The 21,865-nt window shown below is 45.8% G+C and overlaps 1 protein-coding gene across 6 annotated transcripts in view; it reads left to right on the top strand.

Annotated features, from left to right (window-relative positions):
• The window catches only part of LOC139373312 (unconventional myosin-IXb-like), a 117,895-nt gene that overhangs the window by 67,832 nt on the left and 28,198 nt on the right, over positions 1 to 21,865 (top strand). For 5 of the 6 annotated variants that reach the window (XM_071113821.1, XM_071114083.1, XM_071113734.1 and 2 more), the window contains exons 9-25: positions 2,530 to 2,646; positions 2,918 to 3,052; positions 4,061 to 4,182; positions 4,411 to 4,552; positions 9,256 to 9,451; positions 9,766 to 9,841; positions 12,783 to 12,896; positions 14,011 to 14,050; positions 14,259 to 14,381; positions 14,487 to 14,567; positions 14,661 to 14,771; positions 15,124 to 15,249; positions 15,336 to 15,485; positions 15,726 to 15,883; positions 16,758 to 17,879; positions 18,031 to 18,100; positions 20,612 to 20,718. In XM_071113821.1, coding sequence (XP_070969922.1) covers positions 2,530 to 2,646; positions 2,918 to 3,052; positions 4,061 to 4,182; positions 4,411 to 4,552; positions 9,256 to 9,451; positions 9,766 to 9,841; positions 12,783 to 12,896; positions 14,011 to 14,050; positions 14,259 to 14,381; positions 14,487 to 14,567; positions 14,661 to 14,771; positions 15,124 to 15,249; positions 15,336 to 15,485; positions 15,726 to 15,883; positions 16,758 to 17,879; positions 18,031 to 18,100; positions 20,612 to 20,718 — 2,990 coding nt within the window. The remainder of the gene's footprint in view (positions 1 to 2,529; positions 2,647 to 2,917; positions 3,053 to 4,060; positions 4,183 to 4,410; positions 4,553 to 9,255; positions 9,452 to 9,765; positions 9,842 to 12,782; positions 12,897 to 14,010; positions 14,051 to 14,258; positions 14,382 to 14,486; positions 14,568 to 14,660; positions 14,772 to 15,123; positions 15,250 to 15,335; positions 15,486 to 15,725; positions 15,884 to 16,757; positions 17,880 to 18,030; positions 18,101 to 20,611; positions 20,719 to 21,865) is intronic. The other variant, XM_071113907.1, reaches the window with a different exon arrangement.

Here is a 21,865-nt window from a genome sequence, read left to right as displayed (position 1 = left end):
TCCGTCGGTCTTCTCCGTCTTGACTGGTCCGTCGGTCTTCTCCGTCTTGACTGGTCCGTCGGTCTTGTCCGTCTGTCTGGTCCGTCGGTCTTGTCCGTCTGTCTGGTCCGTCGGTCTTGTCCGTCTGTCTGGTCCGTCGGTCTTCTCCGTCTGTCTGGTCCGTCGGTCTTCTCCGTCGGTCTTCTCCGTCGGTCTTCTCCGTCGGTCTTCTCCGTCGGTCTGGTCCGTCGGTCTTCTCCGTCTTGACTGGTCCGTCGGTCTTCTCCGTCTTGACTGGTCCGTCGGTCTTCTCCGTCTTGACTGGTCCGTCGGTCTTCTCCGTCGGTCTGGTCCGTCGGTCTTCTCCGTCAATCTTCTCCGTCGGTCCGTCGGTCTTCTCCATCGGTCTTCTCCGTCTGTCTGGTCCGTCGGTCTTCTCCGTCTTGACTGGTCCGTCGGTCTTCTCCGTCTTGACTGGTCCGTCGGTCTTCTCCGTCTGTCTGGTCCGTCGGTCTTCTCCGTCTGTCTGGTCCGTCGGTCTTCTCCGTCTGTCTGGTCCGTCGGTCTTCTCCGTCGGTCTGGTCCGTCGGTCTTCTCCGTCGGTCTGGTCCGTCGGTCTTCTCCGTCGGTCTGGTCCGTCGGTCTTCTCCGTCTTGACTGGTCCGTCGGTCTTCTCTGTCTTGACTGGTCCGTCGGTCTTCTCTGTCTTGACTGGTCCGTCGGTCTTCTCTGTCTTGACTGGTCCGTCGGTCTTCTCTGTCTTGACTGGTCCGTCGGTCTTCTCCGTCTTGACTGGTCCGTCGGTCTTCTCCGTCGGTCTGGTCCGTCGGTCTTCTCCGTCGGTCTGGTCCGTCGGTCTTCTCCGTCAATCTTCTCCGTCGGTCTTCTCCATCGGTCTTCTCCGTCTGTCTGGTCCGTCGGTCTTCTCCGTCTTGACTGGTCCGTCGGTCTTCTCCGTCTTGACTGGTCCGTCGGTCTTCTCCGTCTGTCTGGTCCGTCGGTCTTCTCCGTCTGTCTGGTCCGTCGGTCTTCTCCGTCTTGACTTGTCCGTCTTGACTTGTCCGTCTTGTCCGTCCGTCTTGACTTGTCCGTCTTGTCCGTCCGTCTTGACTTGTCCGTCCGTCTGGTCGTCTCCGGCGGTCCGGCGGTCGTTTCCGGCTGTCCGGCGGTCGTCTCCGGCGGTCTCCGTGGCGGTCGTCTCCGGCGGTCTCCGTGGCGGTCGTCTCCGTCTTGTCCGTCCGTCTTGACTTGTCCGTCCGTCTGGTCGTCTCCGGCGGTCGTCTCCGGCTGTCTCCGTGGCGGTCGTCTCCGGCTGTCTGTCTCCGTGGCGGTCGTCTCCGGCTGTCTGTCTCCGTGGCGGTCGTCTCCGGCTGTCTGGTCCGTCGGTCTTGTCCGTCGGTCTGGTCCGTCGGTCTTGTCCGTCGGTCTTGTCCGTCGGTCTGGTCCGTCTGTCTGGTCCGTCGGTCTTCTCCGTCGGTCTGGTCCGTCGGTCTTCTCCGTCTTGTCTGGTCCGTCGGTCTTCTCCGTCTTGACTGGTCCGTCGGTCTTCTCCGTCTTGACTGGTCCGTCGGTCTTCTCCGTCTTGACTGGTCCGTCGGTCTTCTCCGTCTTGACTGGTCCGTCGGTCTTGTCCGTCTTGACTGGTCCGTCGGTCTTGTCCGTCTGTCTTCTCCGTCTGTCTGGTCCGTCGGTCTTCTCCGTCGGTCTGGTCCGTCGGTCTTCTCCGTCGGTCTTCTCCGTCGGTCTGGTCCGTCGGTCTTCTCCGTCTTGACTGGTCCGTCGGTCTTCTCCGTCTTGACTGGTCCGTCGGTCTTCTCCGTCGGTCTGGTCCGTCGGTCTTCTCCGTCAATCTTCTCCGTCGGTCCGTCGGTCTTCTCCATCGGTCTTCTCCGTCTGTCTGGTCCGTCGGTCTTCTCCGTCTTGACTGGTCCGTCGGTCTTCTCCGTCTGTCTGGTCCGTCGGTCTTCTCCGTCTGTCTGGTCCGTCGGTCTTCTCCGTCTGTCTGGTCCGTCGGTCTTCTCCGTCTGTCTGGTCCGTCGGTCTTCTCCGTCTGTCTGGTCCGTCGGTCTTCTCCGTCTGTCTGGTCCGTCGGTCTTCTCCGTCGGTCTGGTCCGTCGGTCTTCTCCGTCTTGACTGGTCCGTCGGTCTTCTCTGTCTTGACTGGTCCGTCGGTCTTCTCTGTCTTGACTGGTCCGTCGGTCTTCTCTGTCTTGACTGGTCCGTCGGTCTTCTCTGTCTTGACTGGTCCGTCGGTCTTCTCCGTCTTGACTGGTCCGTCGGTCTTCTCCGTCTTGACTGGTCCGTCGGTCTTCTCCGTCTTGACTGGTCCGTCGGTCTTCTCCGTCTGTCTGGTTCGTCGGTTTTCTCCGGCGGTCGATTGGTCTTCTCCGGCGGTTGGGCGGTCTTCTCTGTCGGTCTTGTCGGGTGGGCGGTTGGCGGGCGGGCGGTTCTCCGGTCGGTCTGTCTGTATCTCTCTCTCTTCTCCCTTCTTCCTGTCTTCCCATTCACTCCCAATCTCTCTTGCTCTCTGTCTCTTTGTCTGTCTCTCAGGCCATCACAGCGAGAGACTCCATGGCCAAGTCTCTGTACAGCGCCCTGTTTGACTGGATTGTCCTGCGCATCAATCACGCACTGCTCAACAAGAAAGACATGGAGGAATCTGTCCCGGTAAGAGAGCGATAACACACGCACACATGCATGCACATAGGAATGCAGCCGAGAGTTTCCCCTCTCCAATGTTTAGTCCGGGACAGACATGTCGGCAATTCCTAATGCCCCACAAATAACTTGAAGTAAAAAGAATTAAGCAATTCATTTATTAAACTTTTTTTTTAAAAGACCCTGCCAAAGCTCTAGTATGATACAAGTGACATTGTGAAGCCATTAACAACTTATCTACATTTCTGACTGACCTACTGTATGATTTGGTCTGTGCCAGTGTTTGTCTATAGGGGTCCTAGATATATTTGGCTTTGAGGACTTTGAGACCAACAGTTTTGAGCAGTTTTGCATCAACTATGCCAACGAGCAGCTTCAGTATTACTTCAACCAGCATATCTTCAAACTAGAGCAGGTGAGTTCGCCCTGGCTGCCTCTCATATATAAATACTTTTGTGTATATATAGTATATGTGGACACCCCTTCAAATGCATTGATTTGGCTATTTCAGCAACACTTGTTGCTGACAGGTATATTAAATCAAGCAAACAGCCATGCATTCTCCATAGACAAACATTGACAGTAGAATGGCCTTATTGAAGAGCTTAGTGACTTTCAATGTGGCACCACCATAGGATGTGACCTTTCTAACAAGTCAGTTTGTCAAATTTCTGTGCTGCTACAGCTTCCCCGGTCAACTGTAAGTGCTGTTATTGTAAAATGGAAACATCTAGGAGCAACAACGGCTCAGCCGCAAAGTGGTTGGCCACACAAGCTCACTGAAAGGGTGCGAGGAGGAATAATTTCCTGGGGCTGTTTTTCATGGTTCCGGCTTGGTCCATTAGTTCCCCTGAAAGGAAATCTTAACAATACAGCATACAATGACATTCTAGACGATTAAGTGCTTCCAACTTTGTGGCAACTGTTTGGGGAAGGCCCTTTCCTGTTTTAGCATGACAATGTCATGTGCACAAAGCGAGGTCCATACAGAAATGTTTTGTTGAGATCGGTGTGGAAAACTTGACTGGCCTGCACAGGGCCCTGACCTCAACCGCGTCAAACACCTTTAGGTTGAATTGGAACGCAGACAGCGTGCCGGGACTAATCGCCCAACATCAGTGCCTGACCTCACTAATTTTCTTGTGGCTGAATGGAAGCAAGTCCCTGCAGCAATGTTCCAACATCTAGTGGAAAGCTTTCACAGAAGAGTATAGGCTGTTATAGCATCAAAGGGGGACCAACTCCATATTAATTCTCATGATTTTGGAATGAGTTGTTTGACGAGCAGCTGTCCACATACTTTTGGTCATGTAGTGTAGATTCAATGTCATTGTATTTCTATGGTGGCTCTCCATAAGGACAGTATAACAGCCCTGATGGATCCTATGTCTTCCCTAACTGTAAGCCTGTTTGTCCATTACAGGAGGAGTACCAGGCGGAGGGCATCACCTGGCACAACATAGACTACACAGACAACGTGGGCTGCATCCACCTCATCAGCAAGAAGCCCACTGGACTCCTGTACCTACTGGACGAGGAGAGCAAGTAAGGACTTCAAGTCTTTCAAAAATATATATATTCCATTAAAGAGATGGTGCACTTACATTCCATATGTTGTTTTGTTTTTTAATTACTGCAACTTAAAGATAGTGTTCATTACTTTGCTATGATTGACAGTATATTTACATGTTTGATGAAAGAAAAGTTAATGTGGTGAATCTATCACTTTATTCTCTTTCCCCCTTCACTCTCTCTCCTCCTCTCGCTCTCCAGTTTCCCCCGTGCCACTGACGAGACCCTGCTGGCCAAGTTCAAGCAGCAGCACCAGGGGAAGAAGTACTTTGTGCCCACACCTGTCATGGAGCCTGCCTTCGTCATCCGACACTTCGCTGGGAAGGTCAAGTACCAGATCAAGGTAGGGATGAATGAACATCCACCCCCAAACACAGTCACAGGCTCCCTGTTTACTATCATGTACAGTTGAAGTCGGAAGTTTACACCTTAGCCAAATACATTTAAACTCAGTTTTTCACAATTCCTGACATTTAATCCTGGTAAAAATTCCCTGTCTTAGGTCAGTTAGGATCACCACTTTATTTTAAGAATGTGAAATGTCAGAATAATAGTAGAAATAATTATTTATTTCAGCTTTTATTTCTTTCATCACATTCCCGAGTGGGTCAGAGGTTTACATACACTCAATTAGTATTTGGTAGCATTGCCTTTAAATTGTTTATCTTGGGTCAAATGTTACAGGTATCCTTCTACAAGCTTCTCACAATAAGTTGGGTGAGTTTTGGCCCATTGCTCCTGACAGAGCTGGTGTAACTGAGTCAGGTTTGTAGGCCTCTTTGCTCGCACATGCTTTTTCAGTTCTGCCCACAGATCTTCTATAGCAGGGGTGTCAAAGTCAAATGGACGGAGGGCCAAATAAAAAAATCAACTACAAGACGAGGGCCGGACTGTTCGAATGTTCATTGAAAAATTTTTAAATGACGCATATAGTCTAGTGAACCTAATTGAACCTACTGAAAACCTAACAAATATATTACAATATGATCAGATAAATAAAGCAATATTTTCTTATGGCTCTGTCAGTAATCTTTAATTTTCAACAGACACAAAAGACAAATTTCCTTTATATAAATATCCCCATAACATGAACATTAAATGAAAGAAACCGGTATTCAAGGCACCATCAGTAGACTATATTTTCTATTTTAGCAAAAGTGGGCTAAATTTACTTCAAAGAAAAAACAATAATAGCAATTTTCTATCATCCACTCAACTGAAATATTTTTAAAATATAATTGGATTGAAATACAAAAAAATAAAGTGCAAAAATCTATTAATCAAAAACAACACTTTGTTTAAGGAGAAGTAACATGCAGTGAAAACAAATATTAAATTTTAACTTTTAAACTTGAACTGAGTAAAAACTCTAAATATGTGATTGCACAGTAATGTTCACTTGTTTGAGGTTGAGGGTGATACTTGGTGGTGTCCCATCTTTTCCACAAGTTCATCAATGTTCGGGGTAAGGCTCTGAGCTGAAGAAATCCTCAGAATTGAGTGGAGGTGTTCAGCAGTAAGTCGACTTCTGTGTGATGTTTTGTTCAGGTTCATCAAAGAAAACAGTTGTTCACACAGGTATGTGCTGCCAAACATAGACAACGTTTGAGCAGCCTGGATGCGCAGCTGGGGCATTGTGCCGGGGAGGAAACGGGCGAACTCCGCAGCACCCACTGCCGCATATTTTGCCCTCAGTGCATCATTGCATTGGAGGTCAATCAACTCCATTTGGAGGTTTGGTGGTGAGCTTTCCACGTCAACAGCAAATGGGTTACCGAGCAGTTCCAACCTGCTTTTTTGTGCTTCAAAGTCAGCAAATCGGCGTCGAAAGTCAGCGGCAAGCATACCTATTTTATCAGCCAACTGTGTGCTCGGGAACGCACTGGTAGAGAGCTTCTCTTTCATGGTCTGGCAGCTGGGAAAGTGGCTCAAATTTTCTTTCCGCATCTGCGTCTCCCACAGAGTCAGTTTGGTTTTAAATGCCTTCACTGTACTGTACATATCAGAGATGACACGATCCCGACCCTGCAGCTGCAAGTTTATTGCATTCAGATGACTCGTAATGTCACACAGAAAAGCCATTTCACACAGAAACATTTCATCTCGGAGTTGTGTTGTGTCTTTCCCTTTGCTGTCCAAGAACAGACAAATCTCCTCACGAAGCTCGAAACATCTTTGAAGCACCTTTCCCTGGCTTAGCCATCGCACCTCTGTGTGATAAGGCAAATCACCATGCTCCGTTTCTAACTCCGTCAGAAATGCCTTGAACTGGCGGTGATTCAAACCTTTGGCTCTGATAAAGTTAACTGTGCGCGTGATGATGCTCATTACATGCTCCATTTTCAAGGCTTTACTGCACAACGCTTCCTGGTGTATGATACAATGATAAGCTGTCAGCTCACCTGTCGCGTTTTCCTCTTGCATCTTTTCCCGTATCTTCGCCACCAGTCCGCTCCTGTGTCCACACATCGCAGGTGCTCCGTCGGTTGTCAAACCCACGAGTTTTTCCCAAGGCAGCTCCATCTCATTTACACATCTTGACACCTCTTCATACAAATCATGCCCCGTAGTTGTGCCATGCATAGGACGTAAAGCCAAAAACTCCTCTGTCACGCTTAGGTTGGAGTCCACTCCGCGGATGAAAATTGACAACTGGGCAATGTCAGAAATGTCGGTGCTCTCATCCACAGCCAAGGAATATGCAATAAAATCTTTTCCCTTTTTCACAAGCTGCTCTTTTAGATTGATGGACAACTGGTCTACTCTCTCGGCAATGGTGTTTCTGCTCAGACTCACATTTAAAAAGAGTTGCCTTTTTTCTGGGCAAACTTCGTCACAAACTTTAATCATGCAGTTTTTGATGAAATCCCCCTCCGTAAATGGCCGGGCTGATTTAGCGATCTCTTCTGCCAAAATAAAACTGGCCTTGACAGCAGCCTGGCCTTGTGATTTGGCTTTTTTGAACAGAGCCTGTCGAGATTTGAGGCCTCGTTTTAATTCCTCTGCCTTTTGTAGCCTTTGTTCCATGTCCATATTCTTGTTTTTGTCCGCGTGTTTCGTTTCATAATGTCGTCTCAGATTATACTCTTTCAGTACCGCCACACTTTCTCCACACAGAAGACACACAGGTTTTCCAGCTACCTTCGTGAACATATACTCCGACTCCCACCTTGTTTGAAACCCCCGGTTCTCAGTATCCACCTTCCGTTTTGCCATTTTTGATGGGTATCTGAAAGTTAATTTTACTGTGATGCTGACGACTGCTGTGCCAATAAATATTGAAATGAAGCAGCCTACTGCTCGGTGCGTCACCTTTGCATTGTGGGAAATGTAGTATTGGTGCGTGTAAAAGATCTGCGGGCTGCCGGCTTGCTGCGGGCCGGTTCTAATAATAAATCAAGATCATCCCAGGGGCCGTAAAAAACCTTCTTGCGGGCCGGATGTGGCCCGCGGGCCTTGACTCTGACATATGTGTTCTATAGGATTGAGGTCAGGGCTTTCTGATGGCCCCTTCAATACCTTGACCTTGTTGTCCTTAAGCCATTTTGCCACAACTTTGGAAGTATGCTTGGGGTCATTGTCCATTTGGAAGACCCATTTGCGACCAAGCTTTAACTTCCTGACTGATGTCTTGAGATGTTGCGTCAATATATCCACATAATTGTCCATCCTCATGATGCCATCTATTTTGTGAAGTGCCCCAGTCCCTCCTGCAGCAAAGCACCCCCACAACATGATGCAGCCACCCCCATGCTTCAAAATTGTGATGGTGTTCTTCGGCCATTATGGTCATTATGGCCAAACAGTTCTATTTTTGCTTCATCAGACCAGAGGACATTTCTCCAAAAAGTACAATCTTTGTCCCCATGTGCAGTTGCAAACCATAGTCTGGCTTTTTATGGCGGTTTTGGAGCAGTGGCTTCATCCTTGCTGAGCGGCCTTTTCAGGTGATGTCGATATTGGACTTGTTTACTGTGGATAAAAATACTTTTGTACCTGTTTCCTCCAGCATCTTCACAAGGTCCTTTGCTGCTGTTTCGGGATTGATTTGCACTTTTCGCACCAAAGTACGTTCATCTCTAGGAGACAGAACACGTCTCCTTCCCGAGCGGTATGACGGCTGTGTGGTCCCATGGTGTTTATAATTGCGTACTATTGTTTGTACAGATGAACGTGGTACCTTCAGGCGTTTGAAAATTGCTCCCAAGGATGAACCATTTTTTTTTCTGAGGTCTTGGCTGATTTCTTTTTATTTTCTCATGATGTCAAGCAAAGCACAGAGTTTGAAGGTAGACCTTGATATACATCCACCGGCACACCTCCAATTGACTCAAATTATGTCAATTAGCCTATCAGAAGCTTCTGAAGCCATGACATAATTTTCTGGAATTTTCCAAGCTGTATAAAGGCACAGTCAACTTAGGTATGTAACTTCTGACCCACTGGATTTGTGATACAGTGAAATATAAGTGAAATAATCTGTCTGTAAACAATTGTTGGATAAATTACTTGTGTCATGCACAAAGTAGATGTCTTAACCGACTTGCCAAAACTATAGTTTGTTAACAAGAAATTTGTGGAGTGGTTGAAAAACTAGTTTTAATGACTCAGTGTATGTGTATGTAAACTTCCGACTTCAACTGTAATGTCTAGGGGGTTTAGGGAGGTTTCTTGTATTTGTGTAGCTCTTCATTGTTATTGACAGCGTTATTATTGTTGTTCAGAACGTTCTTACTCATTCATGACAAAGCTTCCACTATTCATTTTTATTTGATTTAACCTTCACTTAACGAGGCAAGGCAATTAAGAACAAAGTCTTATTTACGATGACGCTGGGCCAATTGCAGCCGTATGTGATACAGCCTGGATTTGAACCAGGGACTGTAGGTACACCTCTGCACTGAGATGCAGTGCCTTAGACCGGTGCACCACTCGGGAGCCTCCGAGTGGTCAGACTGATGACAAACTGATGACAAACGGCGTCTTTCTTGGCGAGTCTAAAACGACCTCGGCATGCGAATCCACTCCTATGACTCTTCTTGGCAGGACTTCCGGGAGAAGAACACGGACCACATGCGTCCAGACATCGTGGCTCTGCTGCGGAGCAGTGACCGGGCCTATGTGCGTCAGCTGATTGGGATGGACCCGGTGGCCATGTTCCGCTGGGGCATCCTGCGAGCCACCATCAGAGGCATGGCTTCCTTCAACGAGGCTGGGCGCCGCTGGGCCGCCAAGAACGCAGGTAGAATATATACACCTTACACTGTAGAAAAGTGGGAAGATGACTATATATATATATATCCTTGAATTTCAATTTTTTTCCCCTTAAGCCTCAATCTGCCAGTCTATTTGTTGTGTTGACTAGATGAGAAAAGTGTCTCGTTAAATTAAATCAAGGAAATACTAAACAGGGAGTTGGCCTCTGAAAGAACTCAACTGGATTATTTTTATTCATTTGACAAGCAGTAGTCATGGGGACCAGTCTTCTGTCCTCATAGAGCCTTTAGGCATCTAATGTTATGTTTGTCTGTGTTCCTGTCTGTGTTTGTTCAACAGGTGTGCAGCGCCCTACTTCCAGGACTCCTTTGGGGGAGCTGCAGAGGTCCAACACGCCTGTAGAGAGAATGTACAGGTAAGACCCAGATCCACCACATAGCTCTCTGACTGAGGGGCACACAGGGAAGAAGGTAAACTACATTTGTCCCAATATCCACACTTCCATCCCACTTAAGAAGTGATGCATTGGCCCTATGGCCCGCCTGTTTCATTTTCCTGGTCAGGTCAAGCATGCAGGAATAACTCCTGGCCCAAGCCATGCATACTAGATAGTATGTTAGTGTGGATCTTGAGACATATTATGGGAGGGCTGGGTATCTGGCCTTCTTCCTCTCTTCCACTGTTGTTTTGGGTGTGATGTCATGTGATTGACAGATGGGTCTCTCTGTCCCCTGAGGTACACTGCAGATAGGCAGGAATTCACAGTGGTTACAATCTACAATCTACCAGTGTGGAGCTACAATCTACCATGTGGAGCTAAACCCCAGGACTATTCTTCCATCAGAAATCCACTTTAAAAGCACAACCCTACTAACTTGATCCAAGACCAAGTCGTCTAATTAATCTATACCATAAATATGGAAGATTGCATTTGGGATTAACCAGAATAATTTAAATCACTTTGCCTGATTGAGGTTCCTCATGGAGAACAAGTTGAGGATTGGATAATCAGTCAATCAATCAAATTGTATTTGTATAGGTCTTTTAAGAAATCCGTTTGTCTCAAAGATGACAAATGACAGGGTGAGCATCCGTACAGTGGATTTATCCAGTGTCCCTGCACCTAGGATGACATGAAGAAGACTCAGACGGTAATATCTTAAAAATCACAAGATTCTTCAGGAAAGGTATCTGTTCTGGGAGACAAATGGAACTCCCCCTAAGCCTCTAGTAATTGGAACTGGATGAAACTATTGAAACAGTTGGCTTGTGTGCTTCCTGGTCTCTTGTATGCTGTCAGCTTAGTCAAATCCATAGAAATAGAATTATATGTATCTCTACGGTGGAAAGAATCCTCCTTCATCTCATCCTGCCCTCTGTGTTGTTTCCTCTGCCCCTGGGTGACCCCAAGTGCTGTTATCTCCCCTCCACAGACAGCATAGTTAGCCTAGTGGCAGGGTAGCCTAGTGGTTACAAGTTACAAGGTTACAAGTTCAAATCCCCGACCTGACAAGGTACAAATCTGTCGTTCTGCCCCTGAACAGGCAGTTAACCCACTGTTCCTAGGCCGTCATTGAAAATAAGAATTTGTTCTTAACTGACTTGCCTAGTTAAATAAAGGTAAAAAAAAAAAAATCTACTTTGATCACTCTGACAGAGGCTCCTAGAGGCTATCAAATACATCTTCACAAGCTGTTTTTTGCCATAGCACTACACAGCTGATTCAAATAATCAAAGCTCGATGATGGGTTGGTTATTTGAGCCAGCTAGGGCAAAAAACAAAATGTGCACGTGGGGGTGTGGTGGGGGGTTACTTCATGACGGTTTGCAGCAGGCATATATTTCTTTAGTTAGGAAAGGAAAGCAGAAATAAACTTAATAGAAACATCTCAAACACTGCAAACATTGTCCGTCCTAATCATCAACAGGCTGCATCTTGTTCTTATTCTCTTCCTCCTTTCTCTTTCTCTCCTCTATTTCCCCCCCTTTCTTGCTCTCTGTTTCTCTCCCTCTCTCAGCCATGGTAATCTGCCTTTTCATCCAGGTTTATTATGGTTAGTGTAGAACACAGAAAGGTGTTAGTGCTGCCATGCTCTGATCATTTACTCATTACTGGGAAGAAACTGGCAAGGCTGTGCACACTAATATATGATAGTACAGCATTAAGAACATGTGCACACTAATACATAGTAGTAGTAACATTTGGTACATGAATCAGGTCAGGGAAAGTGCTATACATCTCATGTCCTGGAGTAGTTGTGATGAGAGAGGAAATGTAATAAACAATTTCCTTTGGAGAAAGTTTGAGGATAACATAATTGTAGTGTCTAAATGGACCAAAATCCCCTGTTCTAATATGAGCATTCTCAGAGAGGAACTGAGCAGTAAGCAAAACGCCACCCCTAGCACCATCGTTAGGCCCTACCCCTTATGTGTTTTTATAGATCTGATAGGTGTAACCAATATGGGGATAGCTCCACCTAGGCTTTTGATAAGCTATGGGGAGGCTCCTCCATTATGCTTCCACCTATCTGGTTCCTTCAGACCTGAAAATAATGAAGAGGTCAGGGCTTTTATGGGCTGTTCTTGGACTGGGCTAGTTTGTCTATGGTACCTTTTACTTACGGCCCAGCCCTTCCTGCCTGACCTCCTTTTGGTTTATTGATCAGATGTAAGTAGAGTATTATAAACTGCATTGTTCGAGCCCTGAATGCTGATTGGCTGTCAGCTGTGGTATATCAGACTGTATACCACAGGTTTGACAAAACATGTATTTTTATTGCTATAATTACGTTGGTAACCTGTTTATAATGTCAATACAGCAACTCAGGGGTTTGTGATATATGGCCAATATGCCCTCTTAACAACAACAGTCTGCCCTATTCACCACCAGTATAACACCAGTCCAATGACTAATTCTAATCGGCAGCAGTGTAACACCAGCATGGATAAAATACATCAACCAGTGAAGCTTTGATTCAGGAATGCATGCTCACAGTACTTACTTACAGGAGTATGGTGTGAGAGAACACAACCTCTTGTCTTTCTACACTCTGCTTTAGCCATGGCTGGATGGTCTGAACTAAAGCAGCATTAAACACCAGTTTTACATGATCAACTTCAGATCTCTAACTGGTTTGTTGGTGTGTTTCTCTTGGGAAGTAGGCTCTTTGGTGGTGGGGTGTTTTCTGTCTTCTGAGGTGTCCTGACAGCGGTGTTTCTACCCCCCCCCCCCCCCCCCCCCCCCTGTCCTCCCCTTATGCCCCGTGCCCAACACCCCTCCCTTCCCGTCTCCTCCCACTGTCTCTTACCCTCCATCCTCCTCACCCACTGTGGCCCTTGCTGGGTTGATTCAGGGACATGCATGCCCAGATAATCAGCTCCATTAAGGACTTGCAGCTGGACGGTGAGGACCCTCGCAAACTGCTGCAGTCCTGGGGTCGGCTGCGGTTCCCTCGACACCTCCTTCAGTGAGTCTGTAGCCCCTTCAGCTCAGCCCAGCTTGGCCTACCGTGGTCTAACCCAGCTTTAACAGTGCTCAACCTCAGTCCTCCTGGGGGCTGAGGCATCCCCTTAGTTGCAAATCTTTGTTCCAGGCCAGTACTAGCACACCTGATTTGACTAAGAAAAAATGTATCCTAGTCCAAAACTGGAAACAGAATTATGTATACGGCTAGAAGACATAATTCCTAATCTCTCACGCTCAACACGTGACAGACAGTTTAAGACACAGGCTGGGTAATTGGCTGTTTTGAGACCAAACCTCATGGAAAAACATGAATCCTAGTTATTTGCAGATGGCTGCAAACAACACTAGTCTGCTTGTGATAGTGGACTGCAAAGCCCATAGAGACTGGCTTCCAATTTGATTTTGATTAGCATGAGGCTGATATTGTAATGCAGCGAGGATGTTGCCCATAAGGGGCTATAATGGAGATACACAGGACTTGAGGAAAGCTGAGGATGCAATGATGGCCACAATAGCACAGCTGCTGCATGAACAAACGTTACTCACATGAATGCATTGGCTTCTAGATTAAACTGTTTAAGAATGTGAAGTCTGAAAGAACCCAAAAGTTGTTGGAAATCATAGCTTGTTTTAATTAACTTATATAGAACTATGGCTGTTGGGTATAACATATACAAGTATTTAACACAGTGAAGAAACAAAACTAAAGCATTCGGTTGAGTCTCCCTCGAAAAATGTGTGTGCAGTGTTGACCGCACAAATTACACACTGTAATAAACCCAAGGCTGAAATCATTTAGTTGGCACATAGCAACAGTTCCACTATAAATCCAAGGCTGATATGATGAAAACAAGATAGCTGGAGGAACAGGTATCCTATAGGTCTCATCCAGGCTGTCTGATTATTTGGCTGGGTAATTGTGTCTGTGTGTCCCATCCGTGTGTCTGTTCATCCGTCATCCCACCCATACTCCAGGTGCAAGCCCTCACGCCTCATTGACTTAGAATGACTCGCCATACTAACAACACGGCTCACCCCCAACGCGCTCACCACCAGACCTCCTCAGCGACATCGCTGTGCTGAGCCCGTCTCACTAACCTCTCCCTCTCCCACAGGAAAAACAAGAATGCCAAGCAGAAACAGATCATACCTAAGGTAAACTTACAGTATCATACATACGCCAGCTACGTACGTACATACCTCCGACCACCTGAAATTATTTGTATTTCTTCATTATCTCAGATCTTGATCACTAAATTATCTAATATAAATGTTTGAAAATATAACATTTGAATCATTCGAGAGTATCAGCTACACTGAGGTGGTGTCTGCAGAACTCTGTGATGTTGATGCTGTTCCTTAGAGCCTGTTGGACTCTCGCTCCCTGAAGTTCATTGTGGGTCGAACCTTCCACGACCGCACCGCCAAGTCTCTGCTGCACCTCAACAAGAAGAAGAAGACTCCCAGCATTAGTGCTCAGTTCCAGGTCAGCTGATCTCTCCATCAAATACAGCAGCCAGACAGCCACTAACATACGATGCAGATGCAGGACTTTATTGGAGTTAGAATTAAATCCTTTTTACATTGACAGACCTCTCTGACTAAACTGCTGGAGACTTTGGGCAGAGCAGAACCCTTCTTCATCCGCTGTATTCGCTCCAACTCTGAGAAGGTAACGGCCCTTTTTTTCTATTATGTACAACCAAGATGATAATGATTATAATGAGTCCCTCTAATGATGTGCTGTGTATCTGTGTGTGTGCAGAAGGAGATGTGTCTGAACGAGACCCTGGTGTTGCAGCAGCTGCACTACACCGGCATGCTAGAAACGGTTCGCATCCGGAGGTCTGGCTATGGAGCCAAGTACACATTCCAGGTACACTGCACCTCTTTAATAACTCAGACAGCCAGAAGCAATGTCTGAAACAATAACTGTTGTTCATACTTGACATTCATTGTTTACCAATGAAAATAATTGCTTTATATCAGGGTTGTCAAACTCATTCCACGGAGGGCCGAGTGTCTGCAGGTTTTAGAGTTTTCCTTTCAATTAAGCCCTAGACAACAAGGTGAGGGGAGTTCCTTACTAATTACAAGGGAGGAGTGAAAACCCGCAGACACTCGGTCCTCCGTGAAATATATTCTTTAATTCTTGCATGTTAGAAGGAACATTTTTATTGAGCAATGTCTGTCAAAACAAAATAGCTATTATAAATGTGTCCCTGTAGGAATTCATTGAGCAATTCCGCGTATTGCTGCCCAAGAATGCTACCGCCTCCAAGCCAGAGGACATCTCGGCCCTGTTCCAGAGGATGGCGCTCGACCACACCACTTACCAGATAGGAAAAACCAAGGTAAGACAAGCTCACCTCCACAATTTCCTCACAGAAATACATTTTAATTGTCTTTTAATTATCTTGAATTAAATTGCAATCCTCAGGTTTACCTGAAGGAGCTGGAGCGTCAGCAGCTGCAGGACACACTGCACAAGGACGTGATGCGTAAGATAATCTTCCTGCAGTACTGGTTCAGAGCCCGCCTGGAGAGGAGGTACTTCGTGGAGATGAGACAGGCGGCCATCTTGATCCAGGTAAGCTGTGTGATAACCCGTCCTGTACAGATGTCAGCTCAAAGATGCCACTTTTCCTCATACAAAATGCCTAGAAATAGTATTTTTAATATCTGTTTCTTACAAAGAAATACATAGAAATTGACCAATATCCTTCCTTTATGAGACAATCATATTCCTGCAGAAGGGGAATAAATGAGTTCTGTTTGGTAATATATGTCAGGGTAATAATTTGTTCTTGCCCGTGTTCATCCCTCACAGCATGCGTGGCGTAGACGCCGTAAGGAACAGCAGTGTCAGGCAGCCACGCTGATCCAGGCTGTGTGGAAGGGCTCCAGACAGAGGTCCGAGTACCTCCGCAGGCATACCAGCATTATGAAGATCCAGGCTCTGGCTAGAGGACACTCCGCACGGAGGAGGTACAGCACAAGGCCACACCACTGAAATACATGCATTGCTTAGTGTAGTATTTATAAAGTGTGAAATGCCTTGAGTTACCGGTAAACACTGACTTAGTTGAATTGAATTGAATTTATTTGGGTTAAATATAATATACAACAAAATGTACAATGTGGACCCAGAGGATAGCACTTAAAAGTTTTAATCAAAAGACTTGTTTCCAAAGTGTCCCTCCGAGGTACAAACAAATAACACATATGATTAAAAGAGCGACAAGATTACAAACAACCACATTGCATTCATTTATATTGACATCCTAAAAAGTGGCACTATACAGTGCACATTTTCCTAACCTTAAAGGCCCAGTGGAGTCCTGTGTTATTTCATTTTTTTTTCATTTCCACACTGGTTAGAATAATACTGTGAAATTGTGTAAATTATAATAATGCCCTTTTAGTGTAAGAGCTGTATGAAAAGACCACCTGAAATTTCAGCCTGTTTTGGTGGGATGAAGTTTTGGCCTGCCTGATGACATCACCAGGCTGTAAATTAGTAAACAGACCAATTAGAGAGTTTCAAACCGCTAGTTTTCAGTTTTCCACTCAGACCACTCCAACAGTTCTAGCAAAATTCTTCTTGAGAAATTGTTCTTTGCTAAGAACCTATTTGTTTCTTTTTTTCCATTTGAATTTAAAACAATCACACTAAGGTACTTGAGATAAAAACGACTGCGTTGGGCCTTTAAAAAACAACATTCGTCGCACATCATCTCTTACCTCGGAAACAAGCTATGCCTTGTATAGAAAATGCTATACAAATGCTTGCAAATTCCGAGAGATGCCTAACATTGTCATATGAATGTTGAACCACTACTGAATCATGTTAACTTAACAGGTGCCATTCAATACGGGAGGAGAGGAGGAAAAAGGAGGAGGAAGACGAGGAGGCCAGGAAGAAAGAAGAGGAAGCCAGGAAGAGGGAGGAGGAAGAGGCAGCAAGGCAAGCAGAAGAGGCAGCCAGGCTAGCAAGAGAGGCAGAAGTGGAGGCAGCCCGACTGGAAATGGAAGCAGAGGAAGAAGCATTTAGGAGAAAGAAAGAGGCTGTGCGGGAGGCAGTGGAATGGAGGGCGAGGGAGGAGGTAAGGCTGAGGCAAGCAGAACGTGTCAACAAGGAACCTGAGACACAGGAGGAGCCAGAGGCACAGGTGACAGCTGAAATAACTCTAGATGAGAGCCAACATGAGGATAAAGTGCCTGTCCAGAACAGGGAGAAGCAAAGGGAGGAGACAGAAGCTGTCGAGGCTGCAACTACTTCACCTCCTGAGGAGGTGGAAATGGGGGATGCTTCTACAGTCTTCCAGCCTGATGAGGGCAACGGTACACAGGCTGAGGTTGGGCCTCAGCTGGAGGAGGAGAGCCAGGCTATGGAGGAACCGGAGGAAGCACACTCCGAGGAGGAGGAGGGGACAAAGGAGGAAGCTGCCCCCCAGTCACCAGAAAAAGACAATGGGGCTCAGGCTGCTGCGGAGGCACACAGGTCGCAGGTCTCCAGGAGCCAGGAGAAGAGAGAACAGCGGCGCCAGCGGGGCATGGAGCACAGCCAGCGGGAGAGTGAGCGGGTCGCCTTGGCAGCCACCAAGGAGGAGCCTGTCCCTAAGATCAAAGGTCAGGAGGCAGCAAGCCGAGCCGAGGTCAAGCCAAAAGAGCGGGCCGAGCGGGCAGACAGCAAGGAACTGGACCAGTACACCTTTGTAGCCTGGAAGAAAGAGGCCAAAGCCACATCCCACACCCCTGCACCTGTACGCCCCAGCACCTTACGCCTGAACCCCCCCGAACCAATGGATGACAGGAACGGCCATAATGAGGTCCTGGGTCCAGGCAATCTGGTTCGCTACAGCCAACAGGGCACCATGAAGGAGAAGGCAGAGAAATGGAAGGGGAAGAAGACTGATGGACGACAACCAGAGGGCAGCAGTCCTGACGACCACAGCAAGGACAGAAGGAAAAAACATTCACCGTACGACATTCCATATCCTTGTGATATCTACTGTAATATTAATGAGTTATACTTGCTTTAGGATATCATTGTCTCTGCAACATGAGAAAAGACTGAGGATTCCCCCAGTTATGATTATTAATTTTAGATCTCGGTCTCCCTTTATTTCCAGGAGTGGTAGTAACTCTCTTGATGCGGTGTCCCCTGGCTCAGACAATTCTGGTGCCACTTCCAACAGAGAGGTAACATTGCTATACTATTATAACCACCATTTATTTTTAAATGTTTTCATATTTTTTAATTTAGCTTATATTTAACTAGGCAAGTCAAATAAGAACAAATTCTTATTTACAATGACGGCCTGCCAAGAGGCAAAAGGCCTCCTATGGGGGCAAAGTAAAACACATCGACAAGAGACACCACAACATGGTAGCAGCAACACATAGCACAGCATGACAACAACATGGCAGCAGCACAAACACAGTACAAACATTGTTAGGCACAGACAACAGCACGAAGGGCAAGAAGGTAGAGACAACAATACATCACCCGAAGCAGCCATAAGTGTCAGTAAGAGTGTCCATGATTGAGTCTGAATGTAGAGATGGCGATAAAACTGTCCAGTTTTAGTGGTTTTTTTTGCAGCGCTTTCCGTTCTCTAGCTGCAGCGAACTGAAAAGAGCAGTGACCCCGGGATGTGTGCACACTGAACAAAAATATAAACACAACATGCAACAATTAATGATTTTAATGAGTTACAGTACATGTAATGAAATCAGTCAATTGAAATAAATGCTATGGGTTTCACTTGACTGGGAATACAGATATGTATCTGTTGGTAGGGGCGTGGATCAGAAAACCAGTCAGTATCTGGTGTGACCACCATTTACTTTGTGCAGCATGACATATCTCCTTTACATAGAGTTGATCAGGCTGTGGACCTGTGGTATGTTGTCCCACTCTTCAGTGGCTGTGCGAAGTTGCTGGATATTGTCAGGAACTGAAACACACCGTTGTACATCCTGATCCAGAGCATCACAAACATTCTTAATGGGTGACATGTCTGGTAAGTATGCAGGCCATGGAAGAACTGGGACATTTTCATCTTCCAGGGGGTGTGCATTATCATGCTGAAACATGAGGTGATGGCGGCGGATGAATAGCACGACAATGGATCTCATCACGGTATCTCTGTGCAGTCAAATTGCCATCGATAAAATGCAATTGTCTGCATTGTTTGTAGCTTATGCCTGCCCTTCCCATAATCCCACCGCCACCATGGGGCACTCTGTTCACAACGTTGAAATCAGCAAACTGCTCTCACACGCAATGCCATACACACTGTGTGCCATCTGCCCGGTACAGTTGAAACCGGAATTCATCCGTGAAGAGCACAGTGGCCATCGAAGGTGAGCATTTAGCCACTAAAGACAGTTACAACACCGAACTCCAGTAAACTCAAGACCCTGGTGAGGACGACGAGCACACCTGAGATGGTTTGACTGTTTGTGCAGTAATTCTTCACTTGTGCAAACCCACAGTTTCATCGGCTGTCCAGGTGGCTGTCCAGGCTGGTCTTGGAGGATCTCTCAGGTGAAATGAACATTCAGTTCTCTGGCAGCAGCTCAGGAAGACATTCCTGCAGTCAGCATGCCAGTTGCACGTTCCCTCAAAACTTGAGACATCTGTGGGATTGTGTTGTGACAAAACTGCACATTTTAGAGTCCTTTTATTGTCCCCAGCACAAGGTACACTCTGGACTCCAGTTTCGGGTCTTTTTTGCCCTAGTATTTAACCTCATCATACACTTCTTTAGATGTAATGCAGAGCATAATCAATAGGCTTGGGAGTGTATACACTCCATGGTTGATCAACCCCCACAATGAAACCCTTTCTGGTCAACCAGACACAGGAGTATTATTTTATAAAAATGTTATAAAATATTTAATGTCATGCCCATGGCAGCAAAAAAAAATGAATAGTAACTTGGCTACCATTTTACAAGGCTCTTACTGTAATTGTGCCTATACACTTGCATCTGCATTCGGCAGTGTTTTTGGGTGATAACTTTCCTGTGGATTGCTAACACACAGCCACTCTCATTTTTCAATTGAATGATTACTTTGCTATTTAAATAACAAGTGGTCACAAATGATTGAGGATTTGACTCAATAATGAATCAGTTTTCTTAATCCACCACCAACAACAATGTGCTGCTGGGAATGAACATGGGTGTATTTTTCAGGTGATAAAATTATATGAACCTCTTCCATAATTTGTGCAATGGATAATGAGTAGTGGAACTTTTAAGGTGATTGTCCCTCAGGTTGGTTGTTGATGGAAGTTGGGTAGGTTGGGTTCTCATGGAAGTCCATTGGAGGTTGGTTGGGTTCTCAAGGAGGTCTATTGGGTGATATAGGGGCGGCAGGTAGCTTAGTGGTTAGAGAGTTGGACTAGTAACCAAAAGGATGCGAGATTGAATCCCCGAGCTGACAATCTGTAGTTCTGCCCCTGAACAAGGCACTTAACCCACTGTTCCTAGGCCATCATAGAAAATACAAATTTGGTATTATTTGACTTGCCTAGTCAAATAAAGGTCAAATACAAAAATATTGTGTTGTGGTCATTCTTGATTGCTGGAAATGTTTTACCAAGGCCTCATCTCCTCAAACTGTGTTTTCAATCATCTGCTCAACATGATGGGAATTGTACAGTATAGTTCTTCACATTGATGTTATTGTTTGTCCTTGCAGCTCCAGTCTGCTGTAGAGGATTGGTCAAAGGGCAGCATGAAGAGGAGGACCCATGACACCTCAGGCCACCAGGACACTGTCCAAACTCTACCGCCCACCCCAGAGAGGTACACTGCTTCAGGGAAACTAATGTTAGATATTTTACAGCAGGATGAGGGACAGAGCAGTCCCGGCTGATTAACGGCTGATTCGTTTTGGGTTGTGAAAGAGACTGGGTTGGACCTAAAAATATTGGCTTTGTTTTTAGTTGAGTCATAAGATCATTCCAAAAGCTGTTAGTAGATCACGGCATAAATAGGTTTTGGAACTAGCGGTATAGAACCTTAGTTGGCCAATATTATGGTTTGATGCCTTGTGTTTTGGATGTTAAAATGCATATGATGATGTTCTAAGGGTCTTTTCCAGATAACCCCAATGATTAATCAAATGTATTTATAAAGCCCTTTTTACATCAGCAGTTGTCACAACGTGCTTATAAAGAAACTTGGCCTAAAACCCCAAACAGCAAGCAATGCAGATGTAGAAGCACGGTGGCTAGAAAAACAGGAACCTAGGAAGATGCTTGAGTGTGATGTTAATGTAAAGAGACTGGTGTAACTGTGGAGGAAAACCCTTCACTAGACAATCTCATCCACCCCGGAGGTCTGAGGCAGATAGCCCATGGGAAAACACTATTCCGTGTGTAATCAAACTGTCTAGCTCCTTCATATGGCACGTTGAACAAGCTAGAGTTTCCCATATATAGCTATAGAGGCAGTTTGTTATTGGAGGGGATAGATTCCGGAAATTCCTTAACTTAATTTACTCTGAACGGATTGACTTGTTCCCCACTTTTTGGGATGTGCTGTGCCTTACTGTTCCAACGTTTTTATCAGGCTAGACGATCAAAATATTGGTCTTTATTTTGATTTTGTTTAAAGATTGTTACCATGGCACTCATTGAGCAGAGTCGGTCTATAAACCCTGAAAATATGTGGTGTTGGACTGGACAGATGAGAACATTTATTACTGTAGGCTTACATACAAAACCCTCTGCCCATTGACATTCACAAAGATTCAACATTCACATCTCAAACTTCTGATCACTAAAACAAAGCATGTTTTATCAAATTCTCCTGCATAGTGGCAGATGTGATCAAATGGCAGATTGTATTTCTGTGTCAAGTCCGAACAACAGGTACTCTTGTAATTATGTTGTTCGTATTAGTAGGATTGGATACATTACTCACCTGTGCCTATTTACAGTCAAACCCA

This window comes from Oncorhynchus clarkii, chromosome 1 (assembly GCF_045791955.1).
Source record: "Oncorhynchus clarkii lewisi isolate Uvic-CL-2024 chromosome 1, UVic_Ocla_1.0, whole genome shotgun sequence".
Classification (NCBI taxonomy): Eukaryota; Metazoa; Chordata; class Actinopteri; order Salmoniformes; family Salmonidae; genus Oncorhynchus; species Oncorhynchus clarkii.
This window is presented reverse-complemented; position numbering and strand designations above follow the sequence as displayed.